We start from the raw sequence: 19,479 nt of genomic DNA on the forward strand, positions 1-19,479 counted from the left end.
CTTTGGTTTATCAATAATCCAGATAAATAGGCCATTTGCAGATAACCGCTTTTATTTCACCCTAGCTTTTACGTACTTTACAATATCCCCACGTCTTACTGTGTTGTGTGATCTCCTTACAGGTTCTTTGGGATGTTGCCCAGAGAAGCAAAATCTTAGGAAAGGAGGAAAATGTTGATTCCAAAGACAAATCCTAATCATTGATGTGCCTTTACTTTTAGTCTAGTACAGGGGTCAGCACACTTTTTCTATAGAGCCAGAGAGTAAATATGTTCACCTTTGCAGACCAGACAGTCTCTGTTACAACCCCTCAACTCCGCCATTGTAGTGTAAAACAATGTAGTCATAGACAATACCTAAAGAAGTGGTTGTGGCTGTGTGCCAATAAAACTTTATTTACAAAAACAATCAGGAGACGGGATTTGGCTCACACGCAGTAGTTTGCCAGCCCTGGCTTGTCATCATCCCCATTTCATAGATTAGGAAAACAAAGCATGGGGAGAGAAAATAAGCTTGCTAAAAGCCACATGGCTGGGAAGTGGCAGAACTGGGATTCAAGCCCAGGCAGCCTAGCTTGCCAACCTTTGTTTTTAGCCACTGCCCCAAGCTGCCCCCGTGTCAACTCACCCCTGCCTGGGACGCTCATCTCCTGAAATCTGCCTGGCCCATTACCTCACCTCCATAAGAGTTAGTTCAAATATCACTATTTGATATTTGAATCCACAGTGCCTAGAACAGTGCCTGGCCTATAGAAGGTGCTCATTAAATATTTGTTGAATGAGTGAGGTGCATTTTTCCCTCATGCTACTCTAACATATTTTGGCACCCCTTATGTAGCAATCAATAGCGAATATACTATGGCAAAAGGTAAAAAGGGACTGCTATACCAACCAAATGTTCAGAATTCTCTAAAATTTCTGCTTTAAAAAAGGACCAGAATAGGTAAGTAAAACAGAAATTATGTACGATATAGAAGTATTAAATCTTCCTAAAGACCTGTGGAGAAGGAGTGCTCGAAGAATCAAGAGAAGAATTAGCAAATTTTATTTTGTTGAGTTCATAAAGGAATAATCTTTTTAAAGAGTCCAAACAGGGGTGTGACAGCTATGCAAATACCCTCAGCTTTGCCCGGAAGCTAATGAGGAAGGGAGTTCCTTGTCATTGGAGATGTGTTTATTTTGGAATTATGAAGAACTAGGCAGCCCTTTTCAGAAATGTTGGTTGTGAGCCTGGTATTTAAACTTATGCCATGCTTCAGCGATTATTAATTATTAATAAATGACAGCTGGCCACAGTAGGAAACAAAAGAAAGTCAGATCCTGGCATGGTTTATCTAAATGGCATGCCAATTTTCAGACTTTAACTTACTGATCTGGTTTTTTCTTCCACTTCTTACCTATGTGGAACCACGATCCAGCTGGCTGGCTTATAAACACCTAGAAAAGGCATCTTACACATAGTGGGACCATTTATTCATGAATTCAATACACATTTTTAAAAAAGGTTTTGGTGTCACCAAAACTGCCAGGTTTAAAAAAGGGACGCACATTTAGAGGGATGATGAATAAAATTAATTCTAACTGTAATTACCGCATATCCAGGGCTCGCTGGGCGCTAGTAAGCACTCGGCAAGAAATTCGCTTGCATTGTCTCAGACCATCACTATAAACCTGGGAGTTAAGTCTTGTTCTTTGCTCCATCTTATTAATGAGAAAACTGAGGCTTGGAGAAGTTCTGAATCTTGCCAAAGAGCTCATATCTATTTGAATCCAAGTCTTTACTACCATACCAGTGAGCCTCAATCTTTATTGTACAAAGGTAAGAAGCACCTGAGGATGCTGGTTTATGATGAAGGTACTTGGGTCCCATTCCTTGTGACCCTAGTTCTCTAAATCTGCCTTAGAGCCCAGAAACCTGCATGTTCACAAGAATTATCTGCCCAGGTAATTCCACTGCCCCAGGTCTGCGGGCCATATTTTGAGCAGCCTTGCATCGCTTCTTGTTGGCTCACTGGGCCTTGGAAAGTTTACAGTTGGATGAGGTTAAAGAGATGCTGCAATTAGAGACTAGCCTCAAGGACATAATAAAACAATGTGCTATAGCCCAAAACCAAAATTATTTCAATCAATTTTATTTCATGGGAAAATCAAGTCTGTTGGTAAAGATGCAATTTAGCTCAAAAGAATAACCTTTCTGAATCAATCACAGACATCAGGTGGTTGGTTTTTCAGTTTGCCTTTTGTTTCTTTCATCTAAATGTGGAGACATATACTTCTGGTGGGAAGGAAATCTCTTTAGGTAATGCTTTTGGTGAGTTGTTCTCCAGTTAATCAAGATTCTATTGTATTGAGGCTTTTTTGTTTGCCTCTTTTAAATTGGTTTGTGGTGTTTGTGCTTCTTAATGCTAGTTCTAAATAACCTCTATGATTCTGCTTATTTATTTACATAATATACGGAATAATACATGTATAATATACATATGCAGAGCACGCGTGAGAGTATGTAGTGCATGCCTTTGATGATACTCATACTCATGTATGAGTTTTGTTTATCTTCTGACACCATCATTTTAAGGAGATTGTGTTTAATTTGGGCCTAAGAGCAGGTTTTCTCAGTCTCTGCACTGTGCACATTTGGAGCCAAGTAGTTCTTTATTGTGGGCACGGGGGCTGTCCTGTGTATTGTAGGATGTTGAGCAGATCCCTGACCTCTACTCACTGGTTGCCAGTTGGAAACCCCACTCTAGAGTCATGATAGCCAAACACGTTTCCAGACATCGCCAAGTGTCCCCTGAGGGGGCAAAATCACCCCCAGGAACCATTGTTTTGTATCATATTGTTACCTTTAATTAATGCTGTCCCATAGTACCCCAGAATAAAAGGATATTTTTATAACCGTCAAGGTCTTTTGTCTATCGAGAAACATTGGGTCACTTTCAACCTCACATTTATGAAATTGAAACAAATTAGAAATCGTCCACTTTCAATCTAAAAAAAAAAAAGAAAAAGTCCTATGACAACTACTCAAAAACTGGATCCAGAGAGCCTTAAAATGAGTCATCCATTTATGAGATAAACAGTCACCAAAGAAAAATGCTGGCCTGGAGTGTGCATTTGAGAATTGAGGAACAGCCAGAAACACATCCTAGGCTGTGCTGATGGGCTTTGGCACGCTTCTGGGTGCTTGTTTATTATTTTGTGACTCACGTGGTGAGGGGCACAGGGTCTTCCTGCTCATAAGATGGATGAATGTGAGTGTCATAGATGCATTATTCCTCAGCTCTGATATTTTTATGCTTATTTTCTGCCCTTATAAACTGGCATTTTGGGGCTCATCAACAGGCTCTGTTTCAAAAGACTGTTTCTTAGCAGCTTATTCAAATCTAGAAGACCTTCTCCCTCATAGATACAATATTACATGAGTTGGTTAGTTTCCAATTTCTTATTGAACTCATGATGTACCTGATTCATGTAGTCCCTAGACTGACAAATATTTATTATTTGTGAATTATTTATTCTTCAGTGAGAATTAATTGCCAGGTACTATCTTGGATACTGGGAACACCAGGGTCAGTAAACCGACAAGGTTCTTGCCCTCATGAGAGTGCTAGGGACTGGGTCTCTGCCACATCATAGTAGATGCTAAATAAGTATGTGTAGGGTCCTAAATGACCCCAGTCTCTTTATATCAGGGGTTGGCAAACTACAGCAAGTCCAGCCTGCTGCCTGTTTTTGTATGACCTACATGCCTAGAATAGTTTTTACATTTTTAAATGGTTGAAAAAAAATCAAAAGAATAATATTTTGTGACTTGAAAATTATATGAGATTAGAATTTTAGTGTCTATGAGTAAAATTTTATTGAAACATTTGTTTACATGTGGTGTATGGCTGCCTTTGTGCTACACTGGCAGAGCTGAGTAGTTGTGACAAAGACTATATGAACCACAAGCCTGAAATATTTACTATGTATAACTTTCTAAAATTCTATTTAGTGGGGAAAGTGCTTTCAGAATTCCAGTCTTGGAGCCTCTCCAGCTCAAATCGTTGGTGGTGGTACCTGTAGTACGAAGCAGCAGTTTAGCACCAGCAAAGAGGGAAGTAAAAATCTGATGGGATGTCAGGACCTATTTTCTTCTGTGTCTGGGAGCTTATCCTCATCTGAATGCAATCCCCTTGACCTCACCAACCTTCTTTTCTAATGCTCCCTCCTACTGCTTCTCTGTTAGTTTCCTATTGTTGATGTAACAAATTACCATAAACGTAAAAATCAGAAATTTAACGTCTTACAGTTCCAGTGGTCATTCTCACTCAGCTAAAATCAAAGGCTGCATTCCTTCTGGCGCCTCGGGGCGGGGCGGGGCGGGGCGGGGCGGGGGGTGGGGGGGGGCAGTGGGAGTGGAGAATCTGCGCAGTGCCTTTTCCAGCTTTTAGAAGCTGCCTGCATTTCTTGGCTTATGGCTCCTTCTTCCATCTTTAAATGGAGGCTGTCAGCCTAGTATCTTCAAATCAATCTCCCCTGCACCTCTCTCTCTCTCTCTCTCTCTCTCTCTCTCACACACATACACACACACACACACACACACACACACACACACACACACACACACACACACAGCCGCCTCTGCCTCCCTGTGGTAAGGACTCTTGTGATTAGGTTGGATTCATCTGGATAATCCAGACTAACCTCCCTATCTCAGGATCCTTTAACTTAATCACATCTACGAAGTTCCTTTTGCCAGGTTAAGGTAACATATTTGCACGTTCTAGGAATTAAGACGTGGCCATCTTATTATTCTGTCTGCCACACCTTCTATCCGGTAACTCCATACTATACTTCTCTCTACCTCTGCAGAACAAAATGCAGGCTGAAGGGCATCTCTCAAGCTTTGTATCCACCAGCCAGGATGTTAAAGTGGCCGAGGGTCTAGGCTTTAGACTCTGAGTGTCAGGTTCATGTCATTCGTTGTTGCCGCTGAGTGAATGACTAAGGATGTGGCATCACTCTATCTGTTCCATGAAAGAAAGCAGGACAGGCTTACTCCTGCGTATCTTAAAGCTCACATTTTGTTTCAAAAAGTAGCATCTTTTGGTAAATTTGCATCTTTCTTTGGTGGTGGTGAACTTCTTGAACTTCCTAGGAACAGCAGACGAACCACAACCTATCCCGAATCTGATCAACCCTTGAGCACAGTGATTCTCATTCCTGGCTGCATGGGTCAGTCAATCAGGAAACCAAAACAAATATGGGTGCTTGACTGCAAAGCAGACACCTGCCTTAGAACCTCTGTGAGATCATTAGTCTAATCTCTTTCTTTGCTCATATTTGACAGTTTTCATAATATCAAGGTAAATATATTTTACGCACATAAACACTGTGACCCCTGGGAATTCTAGAAAGAGGCAACTGGCGAGATGTGGAAACCTCATGGATTTGCTCAGTGACTCCCTGCAACACTGGTCTGTGTGGTTCCCATGGGCGCCACATCTGGGGACTCCGTCCTCAGCTGTAGCAACCTGAATGGAGAGCTGAGGAGGTGGGAGAGAAACAGGCTGATTTTGTTACTGAGTCCAAACTCGCTCTGCTTGCCGCACAACAGGCCAATAAATTGGGAGACAAGGTGTTGAGGCAAAGAATATGACTTTATTTGGAAAGCCGGCAGACTGAGAAGATGGTGGACTAGGGGTCCCCCAAAAAACCATCTTATCTGGGTCTGGATACCAGTTTCTTTTATAGAATCAGAGAGGGAAGTAAAGTAAAAAGGCAAAATAGAGAGGGAGAGGCGGGGAGGAAGTAAAGTAAAAAGGGCAAACATCTGGAAAGGCCAGCCTCCGGAAGGGGATGTGTTAATACCTTCTTTCTTGCAGTCATTCACAGGTGGGCAGGGTTTCCTGAGGCAGGCCATTATGTATGATTATAAATAACAAAAGCAACAAAAAGCAAAAGCTAAAGTCAAAGAAACAGATCCAACATGCAGTCAAAATTGGCTCTTCCCTGTTACAATGTTAAATTTTAGACTTCTAGGTACTTCATTGTGAATACTCTGATTTGAACCTTGGGATAATTTGGATAAACCTTGGATGAATGTTTTGAGAAAGGGCTCTTTAAACAAATTAACTTTAAAAGATGATGTGGATTGAAATTAGGAAGGTGGATGCATTCGACCAAATAACTCATTGTGAGCCAACACTAAATGATCATGCCTTAGAAAGCAATACAACTGTAGTTTTAAGACATGTTTGCAGAGTTTCCCCGCCATTGTGTTGTGACATTTCCTTGACTGTATGTGTGCTTGGCTCCGAAATTAGGCCTCTTGATTATCAACATGTCCATATTGCATTAACGATAAAAATTAAAATGAAGAACACTGTTCTGTGTGATTTAGAGCAGTCACTGATACCTCCTGACTTTATCCCAAGATACTGTGAATGAATATGATTTTACCCTGTGAGTTAATTGTGTTAATTTTATAATTTACCAAAAATGGACCTCACATATTTCCAACTTTAAAAAAAATGTTGAAATTGCATGTACTTAATCTGAAAAAAAATCATTAAAATTCACAATGGTGGAAATATAGATTGGGAGTGATGAGAATATTGGGACATAGGGGAAGATGCAGATTATTTGATGTATTCATGACTGCTCATTGGCAGGTAGGAAAAGACAATGAGATAGTGGAGGGTGGAGGGGTGAGGGGATGGAGGGTAATGAACTGGAGTGGCCCATACAGACTTTTCCAGGTCTGTATGAACGCTTTAGGCTTCAGTTATTCAAGTTTGTGGTGCCAAATGGATTATGAAACAACTTGATCCATTACCCATAATCAAAAATGTAATGAATGATATTTTTTTAAATGCCACACATGTGATAATAGGTAGCTTTGGAAATATCTTTGAAGTCCCTCTTTGTTAATTATTTGATAACCTTTCTCCCCTAAGAAAACTGTTTTTTCAGCCCTCTGCTAAGGATGGGATTAAGAACCAATTGGCTCTGGGGACAGTATTACCTCCTTTGTGAAATGATTCTTCCAAAGCCTGATCAATGCAGCTGCCCTGCTTTCAAGAAAGCACCACACTCTTTTCTCTACCTGGGATTTGGCTGTAGCCTTCTCTTGAGCCATCAGCTGCTATAAGAACTAAAGTCTTAGGAGAAAACAACTACATAAATACAAGTCATTACAAATAGACCAAATCTTTTCTCTCATTTGGCCAATAATTCCAAATTTACCAAAGAAGTTAAAAAGTCTATGAAGTTAAGAGTCATGGACTATGATATATAATGGTCTCTAAGAAATTTAAAGGATCACACTTCACTTTTTTATTATGCTAAGTGTCATTTGTGAACAGTTTCCAAAACAATGTATTACTTGATTGCGTTGGAACTGTTTTAGTTGGGAGAAGAAAATGAAGGCTGAAGAAAGATGTGAACTGGCCTGATTCTATTTTGCTAGATTTGGGAATGTGTTTTATTTATTTATTTATTTGAGATAAAATATCAGTTTTAAAATGTCAAAATTTGGTCGTCTTTCTTCTCCCCCCCACCAAACCTAATTCCCTTCTGCTCTTCCTCATCTTGGTGATTTAGTGTACCATTCTCCCAGTTGCTCAAACCAGAAATGTTTAAGTCATCCTAGATTACTTCTTCCCCACCCTCTACTACATGCAATTTGTCCCCAAACATCTTTGTGGTTCTCAGTATCTACCTGACTGTTCAAATTTGAATCAAACCTAGCCCAGCATCTCTTCTGATCTCTGCATCTTTGGCTTGTGCCCTCCCTCAATTCCTTTAGAAATGTGTTTCCAGTCATCTTTCCCATATGCGAATCAGATCATGTTCCTCTCTTACTCAAGGTTTCTTAATGACTAACCATCATCTGCTGAATAAAATCCAATCTACTTTGCAACTGCAACGCTGCCGAGAAAGCCCTCCAGGATATGGCCCTGATTTCTGCATGGCTTCACCTCCTGGCATTTCCTTCCTTCTAGCCTTGTGATTTCCCCCAAACAAGGCTGTTCTCTCAAATTCATTTGCCTTGGCACCCACTGTTTTTTCCAGTGTTGCATTTCTATAGAGCAAACCCTTACCCCTCTTATTCAACTTTCACACCTCCTGTGAAACACTGCCTTCTTAGAAAGCTTTCCTTGATCCTCAGATAGATGTTAAAGCCTTTTCTCTTAGGCATCCCATTGCATTCAGTACTTACTTCTAGTATCATAATCTCTGTATTTCATGGATTGAGTGTGTTCTTCCTACCAAAATTTAACTCCTTGAAAACAAGGACTGTGTTGTCATTTTGATAGTCCCGAGCCTCTGTACTGTTTTTAGCATGTAAAAGGTGCTCATTAAGTTTTGTTTGAATTAATTATGCAGGAGGGCATAGTAAATAAAAATAAAATGTATCTTCTAGGGATTGATTTATTGTATTTCAGTCATAAGCTATTGTTCAAAAGTTGGCAAACTACAGCCCACTGTCCAAATCCAGCCTTCCACTTATTTTTGTAAATGAAGTTTGATTGGCACACAGCCACACCTCTTCATTTATGAACTGTCTATGGCTGCTCTCATGCCACAAAGGCAGATCTGAGTAGTTTTGACAGATACCACCTGGCCCACAAGTCCTGCAATATTTATCTGGCCTTTTACAGAAAAAGATAGCCAACCCCTGCTACGGATACTAGAGACATCAGAGGCCATGTTTTTAAATGCTTTTAAAGAATAGATATGTAATTCCATTTTGACACTTCAAGTAGCAGTGGGGTCCCTTAGATACCTAAACTTCATATTTAAAAATCACCAACTCATCTGGAACTTCCCATTTGGGGTGAGGGGAAAGGAATTCACTGATATTGTACCTTGTGGTGCCTTAGGCTTAAAGGGTGTGAGTGAGGGGTACACCCAAGATTTAAGTCCCCAATTCCTGGCTAAACTTGTGGTTAGCCCGGCTATAGCAAACAAAGAAGAAAAAAAATTCAAAATACACTGGGCCTGGAAGAATGTTCTTCAGTTCACCAAATGTGACTACCGCCTACCCCCTTTGCCTAGATTTACTCACTCCTCGACCCTGACCCATTCCCACATCCTGCTCCCTGAGCCCCTCCTGGGTCCCTGGTCGTCCTCATCATTATCCACTGGATGCAGATTCATATGTGTGAAGACTAACAAAGAAAAATTGCTCATTTCCTTTAACTCCTGCTCAAACATGGCCATCCCTGTGTGGTCTTTCCTGGCCCTTCCATCTCATACTGTAAATCCCTGTCCTCTACTCACACTGCTGGCCCCTTCCCTGCTTTTTGTTCCCTCCTTAGCAGTTATCATTACTTAACACACTATATCCTTTACTTACCCTTGTTTATTTTCTGCCCCTACTAGAGTATGGTATCTCCATTTGTTAAATGAATGAATAAATAAATAGATGAAATCCCAGATAAAGAGGAAAACAATATCAAAGAACTAACATAGTGCCATTCACTCTTTGGAGTGAACCTTCTAGGCAGGAATGTGCTACCAGTAGGGAACAAAGGTGGGGCCAGTCTTTCTGTCTCTCTTCTTTAAGGTGGATAATGAGGATGGTGAAGTCTTCTGGGATTCCTTAAATGTTCTGCACATCCACAACAAATCCCTGGCAGTGTCTGTGGGGCCCAGTACTATTCCTTCTCCCAGAACTTTTCTTGATTGTTGAGGAAACTGCAGATACCTCTTCAAAGCTGTTGTGTCCTGGCTGATATCTGTGATTCACAGGAATTCCTCCTCAGTGAGGGGACATTGGGTTTCAGAGGATTGTGAGGTATTGTTTCTTAGGTCATCACTTTCTCACTGTCTGCATCAAGGGCAGAGATATTCATTCTCAGTCTAATCAGAGGTGTGTGTGTGGGAATCTTTGCCTTGATTCTTTGATGTGGAATATTCTAGCATCAAATGTCTCTATAAATATATGTAGTTTTTATTGATCATATCTCTATACTTACTGTGATCAGAATAGCTCATTAGACTGCTATAAATTGAAACTCAGTGGTTACAATTTAGCATAGAATTTAAAAGCCGAAGTGTTTTTAGCTCAAGTCCTGGTTGGTTTCAAATCTTGTAAGTTTTATAGTTTGAGAAAAATTACTTAACCTCCCTAAGCCTCAATTTCATCTATATTATGTTATATTATATTTATAAATACTATATATTACTATAATATCAACATAATGTATCCTAAGTATATATTACAATAATGTATCATAAGTATATATTATAAATAATAATATATTGTGTCATATGTAATAAATATACTAGATTGTATTGTTATATAATGTTATTTTATTATTATTTAAGATAAGGTCAGAAATGCTAACTGCCTCATAAGGTTGTTGGAAGAAGTAACTAAAAAGCCCTTGGCACAGTCGCTGATACACAGTAGGCTATCAATATACGTTTACCCTTCCATGTCTAGTGTGCACGATGGCAATTAGCAGTAGATTTTCCTGTTACTGAGAAATAAAAACCAAAAAGTTCCCATGTGTTCCTATAAAAGAGAGGAAGCAGGACCCTTGAAGCATCTTTCCACATAGTTTTCTTTGCATCATTTTATGGGATCAGGTGACCTAGCAGATACTCCAGATTTTGATGTTTGCAATTGACTGAGAAAATCCACAGTTAAGTAAGAGTGGTGTTGATTTTAAGGATTGAGAGCCAATTTTGGAACACAAAAATGAAGTTTGCTTGACTTTATGACCAACCGAGAGAGAGGCTGAGGTTTGTGAGTCATAGATTACTGTGTGACCCTTGATGTTTTTCCCCTTGGTCTGCAGGGTGATTTCACCTGGAACAGTATGTCGGGCCGCAGCGTGCGGCTGAGGTCAGTCCCCATCCAGAGCCTCTCAGAGCTGGAACGAGCCCGGCTACAGGAAGTGGCTTTTTATCAGCTACAGCAGGACTGTGACCTGAGCTGTCAGATCACCATTCCCAAAGGTAAGGCCCAATTTGCCATTACATGGGGGATGCTGCAAGGCAAACATCTGCTCTGCCAGAGCCACAAGCTGCAGACTCCCCTCAGCCCCACCATTAACACAGGAAGTTAGCTACAGCTTTTGGGTCACTGGCTGGCATTGGCGTCCATTTTGAAAGATGCGTTCAAGTGGGACAGTTTACATGTCAACTAATATGTTTATTTAAAGGGAAGATCGACTTGGGGCATTAAAGGAGAAAGCCATGTGTATCTCAACGGTCTACGTGGCTTCAGCACAACCAATTAAAAAGAAGTTTCAGGAAGGTCAACTTAAAGGATTAGGAGAAAAACCATGTCCATCTCAATATGATTTCAAAATAACCAGTTGAAAAGAATGTTTTAACAATCTGTTAAACTTGTCATTTGACCTTATGCAAACCCAGAATCAGTGATTATACCAATGTTAACTCATTTTTATCCAGTCTTTCACCTCACGTGTCTCTGTTGGGGTTCACCACTATGACACTGGAGCCAATGCAGGCCTGGTTGTCTGATGTTTCTACAAACACAAATCCTGATTCTGGTAAAGATGAGAAGTATGTATTTGAAATTCTTTGATCTGTAAAGCCTGTTTCTGAATGTTTACCATCTTCTATAAAGGTACTTTTTTTTTTAAATTTTATTTATTTATTAATTATTTTTTGGGGGTACACCAAGTTCAATCATCTGTTTTTATACACATATCCCCATATTCCCTCCCTTCCTTGACTCCCCCCCCTCGAGTCCCCCCCACCCTCCCCATCCCAGTCCTCTAAGGCATCTTCCATCCTCGAGTTGGACTCCCTTTGTTATACAACAACTTCCCACTGACTATCTGTTTTACAGTTGGTAGTATATATATGTCTGTGCTACTCTCTCGCTTTGTCTCAGCTTCCCCTTCACCCCCCGCCCGTATAAAGGTACTTTTTAATGTGTATTAGTGGGTAACAGAAAGGTAATTTGAGGTAAAGTGAAAAGCTGTGATGTTATACAAATAGAGTAAACCTGCCATAAAAAGCAACATTGGCTGCTGTGCCTAAAACTTAAAGGAAAGTAGGAGAGCGATAGCAAGCATCTGAAAGCTAGAAGATTGCCTAGGAAGATTTCAGCATCTGCAAAACTTCTCCTTTGTTTTCTTTTATTAGGGAGCTGAGGGGTTGATATTCATGAATATTCATAAAATAACTCGTTTCATATATACACACATACATGTAGATATGTGGTTCTCAACCAGGGATGGTTTTCCCCCATCCCCAGGTAAAGTTTAGCGATGTCTGGCTCCACTTTCAGTTTTACAGCTTGGAGGAAGGATGTAGCTGACATCTAGTGGGTAGAAGACAGGGATGCTGTTAAACATCCTACAGTACGCTGGACAGTCCCCCACAGCAAGCATGGTCGGGCCCCAAGGGCTCAAGTGTGGAGGTTGAGCAACCTTAAGATACACATGAACTCGTGCTCACATTCCATCAACAACAGTCCTGGTGGGGCTGTTTTCTCGGCTCAGCTGTGGCTAATGGAAAGGACACTGGCTTGGGAGTCTGAAGACCAGAATATGAGGACTTGTCTGGTCACCCCCACCCCCACATGTGAACTTGAGCAATTCACCTCTGTAGTAGGAGGCTCAGTTTTGTTAACTAGAAAGAGTAGCACAAAAACACTGACAACACAGAAATTTTCATTGGATGATGACTCTTCGGGCCACTTTTTATAAAAAAAATTGAAGGATAGTTGATTTACAATATTCTATTAGTTTCAAGTGAACATCATAGTGATGCAGTATTTTTACAGGTTACACTCCATTAAAAGTTATTACAAGATAATGGCTATAATTCCCTGTGCTGTACAATGTATCCTTGTTGCTTGTCTATTTTATACATAGTACTTTGTATCTCTTAATCGCCTACCCCAATCTTGCCCCTCTCCCTTCCCGATCCACACTGGTAACCACTAGTTTGTTTTCTATATATGTGAGTCTGTTTCTGTTTTGTTATATACATTCGTTTTATTTTTTAGATTCTACATATAAGTGATATCATACAGTATTTGTCTTTGTCTGACTCATTTCACTAAACTTAGTGTTCTCTAAGTCTATCCACATTGCTTCAAATGGCAGAATTTCATTCTTTTTTTATGGCTGAGTAGTATTCCATTGTATACATATGTGTATATATACAATGGGATACAAGATCTTCTTTATATATATATAAATATATATATCTTCTTTATCCACTCATCTGTTGTGAATACTTCAGCTGCCTCCATATCTGGACAATTGTAAATAATTCTGCTATGAACATTGGGGTTCATGTACCTATTTGAATTAGTGTTTTTGTTTTTCCAGGTATATACTCAAGTGGAATGGCTGGATCAAATGGTACCTCTATTTTTAGTTTTCTGAGGAACCTCCATACTATTTTCCACAGGGCTGTACCAATTTACATTCCCACTGACAGTGTAGGATGGTTCCCTTTTCTCCATATCCTTGCCAACATTTGTTATTTGTAGACTTTTTGATGATAACTATTTTACAGGTATGAGATGATATCTAATTGTGATTTCATGTGCATTTCCCTGATGATTAGTGATGTTGAGCATCTTTTCATGTGCCTCTTGGCCATCTGCATTTCCTCTTTGGAAAAATGTCTGTTCAGGTCTTCTGCCCATTTTTTAATTGGGTTGTTTGGGTTTTTTGATGTTGAGTTGTATGAGCTGTTTTTATATATTGGATATTAACCACTTATTGGTCATATAATTTGCAAAATTTTTCTCCTGTTCCATAGGTTGTCTTTTCATTTTGTCAATGGTTTCCTTTACAGTGCCAAAAAAATTGTTTAATTAGGCCCCATTTGTTTATTTTACTTTTATTTCTTTTGCCTTAGGAGACAGATCCAAGAAAATATCACTATGATTTATGTCAAAGAGTGTTCTGCGTATGAACTTTATGATTTTAGGTCTTATAGTTAGGTCTTTAATTCATTTTGAGTTTATTTTTGTATATGGTGTGAGGAAATGTTCTAATCTTGTTCTTTTCCGTGTAGCTGTTGAGTTTTCCCAGCACCACTTATTGAAGAGACTGTCTTTTCTTCATTGTATATTCTTGCCTCCTTTGTTGTAGATAAACTGGCCAGAGGTATGTGGGTTTATTTCTTGCGTCTCTCTATGTGTCTTGTTTTGTGTCAATACCACTCTGTTTTGATTACTATAGTTTTGTAGTATATTCTGAAGACTGGGAGAGTGAAACCCCAACTTTGTTCTTTTCTCTCAAGATTGCTTTGGCATTTCCAGGTCTTTTGTGGTTCCATATAAATTTTAAGATTATTTGTTCTAGTTCTGTGAAAAATGTCATGGGTATTGCATTAAATCTGTAGATTACTTTGGGTAGTATGGCCATTTTAGCAATATTAATGCTTCCAATCCAAGAGCATGGGATATTTTTCCATTTCTTTGTATCATCTTTGATTTTCTTCATCAGTGTTTTACAGTTTTCAGAGTATAGGTCTTTCATCTCCTTGGTTAAGTTTATTCCTAAGTATTGTTTAATTTTTAATATGACTTTAAATGGGATTGGTTTTTACTTTCTCTTTCAGATAGTTTGTTATTACCATATAGAAGAGCAACAGATTTCTGTATATTAATCTTGTATCTTGCACCTTTACTGAATTCGTTTATTAGTTTTAATAGTATTTTTGTGGCGACGTTAGGGTTTTCTATATAAAGTATCATGTCCTCTGCAAATAGTGACAGTTTTACCTCTTCCCTTCCAATTTGAATGCCTTTTATTTCTTTCCCTTGTGTGATGGCTGTGGCTAGGACTTCCAATACTATGTTAGATAGAAGTGACAAGAGGTGCCACTTTTATTCATTAAGCTGGAATCTCGGACTCTGCTGGAGGTCATGAAAGAGTTCAAGAGAAGGGAGAGGTAGATTAGGCCAAGGGGCTGGTGGACAGGCACATTTCACTGACTGATGCCTGGCTCCTTTGGCTTTCTCATCATACTCTACTTGACACCACAACCACAGGAAGAAATTCCTACCTCTGTTATATTTTCTCATACTAATATAACACAGAGACGCTCAGCTCAAGGAAGAAGAAAAATCCCTTTGGCAATTGGTGAAAAATTAGTGCTAATCACCATCAGGCCAGGTTGCTGCTTCCCCCTAGGACAGTCTCATTCTACCTCATCTTGTCTTGGTTTGGCTTTAGGGTGGAGATGAGATCTGCCCTCGCCTCCCCATTAACTCACAAGGTGGCCCAGGTGGGGACCAAGAGTCCTGTATCCCTTTTACAAGAACAGATGTTCTTTCAGTTCCTAAGAAAAATTTTTAATAGAAAAGTTTTTGGCAAACTCAGTTTATAGTGAAGGAAATGATGACTCTAAAAAGTTATGTTATCCAGATTGGATGCACATCAGATGAGATATCAAGGAACAAATATTCTTTGTAGCTTTCTTTTTAAATCCAGTTAATTTAATGTTTCTCTTTGTTCTTGCTTTTTAAAGAGTACACTAAATAAATAAACTTCACCAAACAGAGAATTTTATAAACCTTATCTGCTAGAAGCTCTGTCTCCATTGCTTATTTATGAGATTATGTGGGTCCTAGCACATTCAGGGAAAGATTTGTTTTATCAAGATGTTCGAAGATGTTTGGGTTACAGGAATTATTTTGATATTTTCTATCAAAATGGGAGCTAATGATTTACAAATAATTTCTTACGAAGGAGAGAAGGAATTGTGTGGCTGGGTGGAAATAAACAGACATCACCAAGGAGTTCTGAAACTATTGTTTTGGTCAGATGATTATAGACATTGGATATTTACCAAGATCCTTCAAATGCATGGCTGGTGCTGAGTGCTATGATGGCAGCTTTGGTCCGAGGGTGGCCGCTTGGTTCCATGTAAACCCCTAAGTGGAGGCTCTAAACAGGGTCAGATTCACTGTATGAATAATTTACTCAGGAAAATAAATAGTTGCCAGGGCCTAGAACCTAAAGAAATGATACAAAGCCTAATGAGATTAGTGCGTACAGTGAAAATGGAAGCATACTCTATTTTTGTTCTTTGTCCCTTTAGGATGACTGTAGGAATTTATTTATGGGTATCTGTTTGGAGGACCCTCTTCCTCTATGAGACTGATACTTCCAGGGCTCAGGTGAATAATAATATAACATATTAAGCAGCTGCTGGGATTCACCATAGAGAGGGAAGAATTCGAGATTGGCAGGTTGGGAAATTACTGGGGTCATTTCCTAGACCAGACTGCAGCGGTGGGATCTAAAGCACAGGTAGAGAGTTTAACCTCCTTCTGAGCCTTAGTCGTAGGTAGACATTGGGTACATGGGTATAGATACAGGTAGATTAGAAGATGCTGGGAGAGCATGTGGAATTTCACTCCAGATTGCCTCTTCACTCACAGCAAAATAGGAAATGATTTCATCTCCTAGGAGTGGGGATGGGAAGGAGATCCTGGAGGTTTGAGGAAAGAGGGGAGGACTGGAAAAGAGGGAAGCTGTTGGACCAGGAATGTTGCAGGATTGCAGGGCAGCCCAAAAGGTCTATCTCAGGTTAGTAGCTGGGAATTTAAATTGCAAAGTAAACATCTGGGCAGCTAAACACTGCTAAAGCAAACACCATTTTTTACTTTGAGTTTCCCAGCCCTGGTTCATCCAAATCTCCTCTCAGTAGAGTTAGGATTTTCTAGGTGAGTTCAATAATGGTAGAGAGGGACATGGCAGTTGAGAGTATATCTGTGGTAGGAAGAATACTGCACCCCTCAAAGATGGCCTGGAACCTTTGAATATTTACCTCACATGCCAAAGCGAGCTTTGTAGATGTAATCGATCAACTGAGGTCCTTGAGACAGCAAGATTATCCTGGATTTTCTGGGAGGGTCCAAACTAATCACATGCGTACTAAAAAGCAGAGAAAATTTCCCATCTGTAGTCAGAGAGAGATATGACTTGAGAGGAATGGTCAGAGAGATGCAGTGCTGCTGGCTTTGATGATGGAGGAAGGGGCCATGAGCCAAGGAACGCAGGAGGCCTCTAGGAACTAAAAGAGGCAAGGAAACAGATTCTCCCTAGAGCCTCTAGAAAGGAATGCAACCCTGCTGACTCCTTGATTTTAGCCTAGTGAAACCCATTTCAGACTTCTGGTCTGCAGAAATGTCAGATAATGAATTTGAGTTGTTTAAACCACTAAGTTTGTGGTCATTTGTTACAGCAGCCATAAGAAGCTAACAGTATCCAAGGGAATGATTATAATCTCAGACCATGGAATCTAAGTTGAATAAGAAAAGTTAGAAATAAATATAAAAGGCTTAATATTTTTCTCGAATAAAAAGAATCAATAACATAAAGATGTGAATTATGTCATAAATTATCTATAAACTGAATGTGATTCCAAAAAACATAGTGACAGTATTTGTTCTTGTAATATCACTAAATTGATTTAAACATCATCTTGGCGAATAATTATATGAGAGTTAGTAGGCAGGGGAAAATCTGAAAAAGTGGTCAAATGGGAATTATCCCTATCCATGTATTAGAATGTCATAAAACTGAAGCAATTAAAAGAATATTTTTTTCTGCTTCACAATAGACAGATCAATCTGAGACTATAGAGTTCAGAATTAAGCTAAAATAAATGAGGACTTATGACATAAATATTGCATTTCTTGTCAGGGAGAAATGATGCATTATTATTGTTGTATTTGTGACAATAAGACAACCATTGAGGAGAAATATTGGGATTCTGACCTTACTCCTTACATCAAAATAAATTGATGTGGAAGAAAGATTTGAAGATTTAAAAAAATGAAAACTATAAATGCACCAAAACAAAGCATAGCAAGATATTAATATATTTTTACATATAGGAAGGTACTACACAGAAAATGTAAAACAAGTGACCTGTTTCACTACATTAAAAAAAATAGAATCATCTATATGGCAAATAAACAAGTAAATAAGTAAATAAATAAAGTAGAAATTTACAACACATTTGACAAACTAAAGGCTAACTTCTCTATGATACAAAACTTTATTACAAATTAATATGAGAGACAATAATTAAAGTGTAGACAAATTATAGGCAGCTCACAGAAAAAGAAATTCAAATGATTTATAAATATTTGTAAAAATGCTCTCACCCTCATATTCATTCAAGAAATGCAAGCTCAACAACAGGAGATTTTTTTTTTCTCTTAGATTGGAATGGCTCCAAAAGGTAGATAGTATACTTTTCTAGGAAAACAGACACTCAAGCATGCTGTTGATAGGAATAAAATTGCTGCAGCAACTTACAAGGCAATTTGGCAACATCTAACTTTTAAATGGCCCAATAATGCTACTTCTAGGAATGTATTTCACAGATATATACTTGTATTAGTGGAGATAGGCTAACCACTTACTACCTTAACACTATAAAAATTTCCTTCTTAAAAACAAAATTTCTAGTAGAAAACTATTCTTAGTGATTTTTAGATCACTGTGAACTGTTAGTGCCTGCCTCATTATGCTTTATGTCAAAGGACACAAAATGAAATTTTATTTTTTATTATGAAAGTAGTTCATAATCTTTTTTTTAAAGTGTCTTCATTTTTATAGCTTTTTTTCCTTTATAACCTAATGTGACTCCCCATTTTCCTGTATCAGGATACTATGGGACAGACGCTCACCTCATTTTAAAGTGATCTGTGTTCACAATAAGAATTATAGATCTGTCTCAAGTGAGAAAAGCCAGTCTGCGTGTCCCAAAGCTGCCAATGTGTCAGAGAGGAGTGAACCAAAAGATGAACCTGTGGCAGCATCCATCTTTAAAAAATTTTTTTAAGTTGAAGTATAGTTGATTTACAATATTATATTAGTTTCAGGTGTACAGCATAGTGATGCAGTATTTTTGCAGGTTATACTCCATTATAAATTATTATAAAATAATGGCTTGCACTTCAGTCTTATTTTTAAAAAGCAAACATCTTATTTGGGTCAATTAAAGAATATATATAATATATGCTATTTTTAAAAATTATACAACCCTCCCTTCTAAAAGACAGCTTTTTATTATGTCAGTGACAGAATACAACGTACAACTTTTATATTTTACAATTACGGAGATTTGAAGAACCTGGCAAACTTCCGTGAAGTCTGCCAAGATTACTCATCAGTAGCTGAATAATGCCTATACGTGTAATTTAATATGTATTTGCTCTTAAGATGTCTGAGAATGGATCAGTCTCGTTAAGGATAGATAACACATGTTTCCTGAAGACAACTAATTATCTGAAGGCAAGTAGTTTCACCAGCAGTGAAACTGCTAGTGGTAGAATTTTTTTTTTTAAGAACTTTTATTGAGATACAATTGACATACAATAAACTGCATATATTTGATTTTTTTTTCTTATTAGTAATGTATATATGGCAATCCCAATCTCCCAATTCATCCCACCCCAATCCCGCCCCCCTCCCTGCTTTCCCCACTTGGTGTCCATATGTTTGTTCTCTACATCTGT

At 38.7% G+C, this 19,479-nt stretch overlaps 1 protein-coding gene across 3 annotated transcripts in view; it reads left to right on the forward strand.

The window, feature by feature from the left end:
- ARHGAP6 (Rho GTPase activating protein 6) overlaps positions 1-19,479 on the forward strand; it is a 476,412-nt gene that overhangs the window by 379,867 nt on the left and 77,066 nt on the right. For all 3 annotated transcript variants that reach the window (XM_057718706.1, XM_057718707.1, XM_057718708.1), the window contains exon 2: positions 10,796-10,955. In XM_057718706.1, the coding sequence (XP_057574689.1) occupies positions 10,796-10,955 (160 nt within the window). The remainder of the gene's footprint in view (positions 1-10,795; positions 10,956-19,479) is intronic.

Source organism: Hippopotamus amphibius, chromosome X (assembly GCF_030028045.1).
Source record: "Hippopotamus amphibius kiboko isolate mHipAmp2 chromosome X, mHipAmp2.hap2, whole genome shotgun sequence".
Classification (NCBI taxonomy): Eukaryota; Metazoa; Chordata; class Mammalia; order Artiodactyla; family Hippopotamidae; genus Hippopotamus; species Hippopotamus amphibius.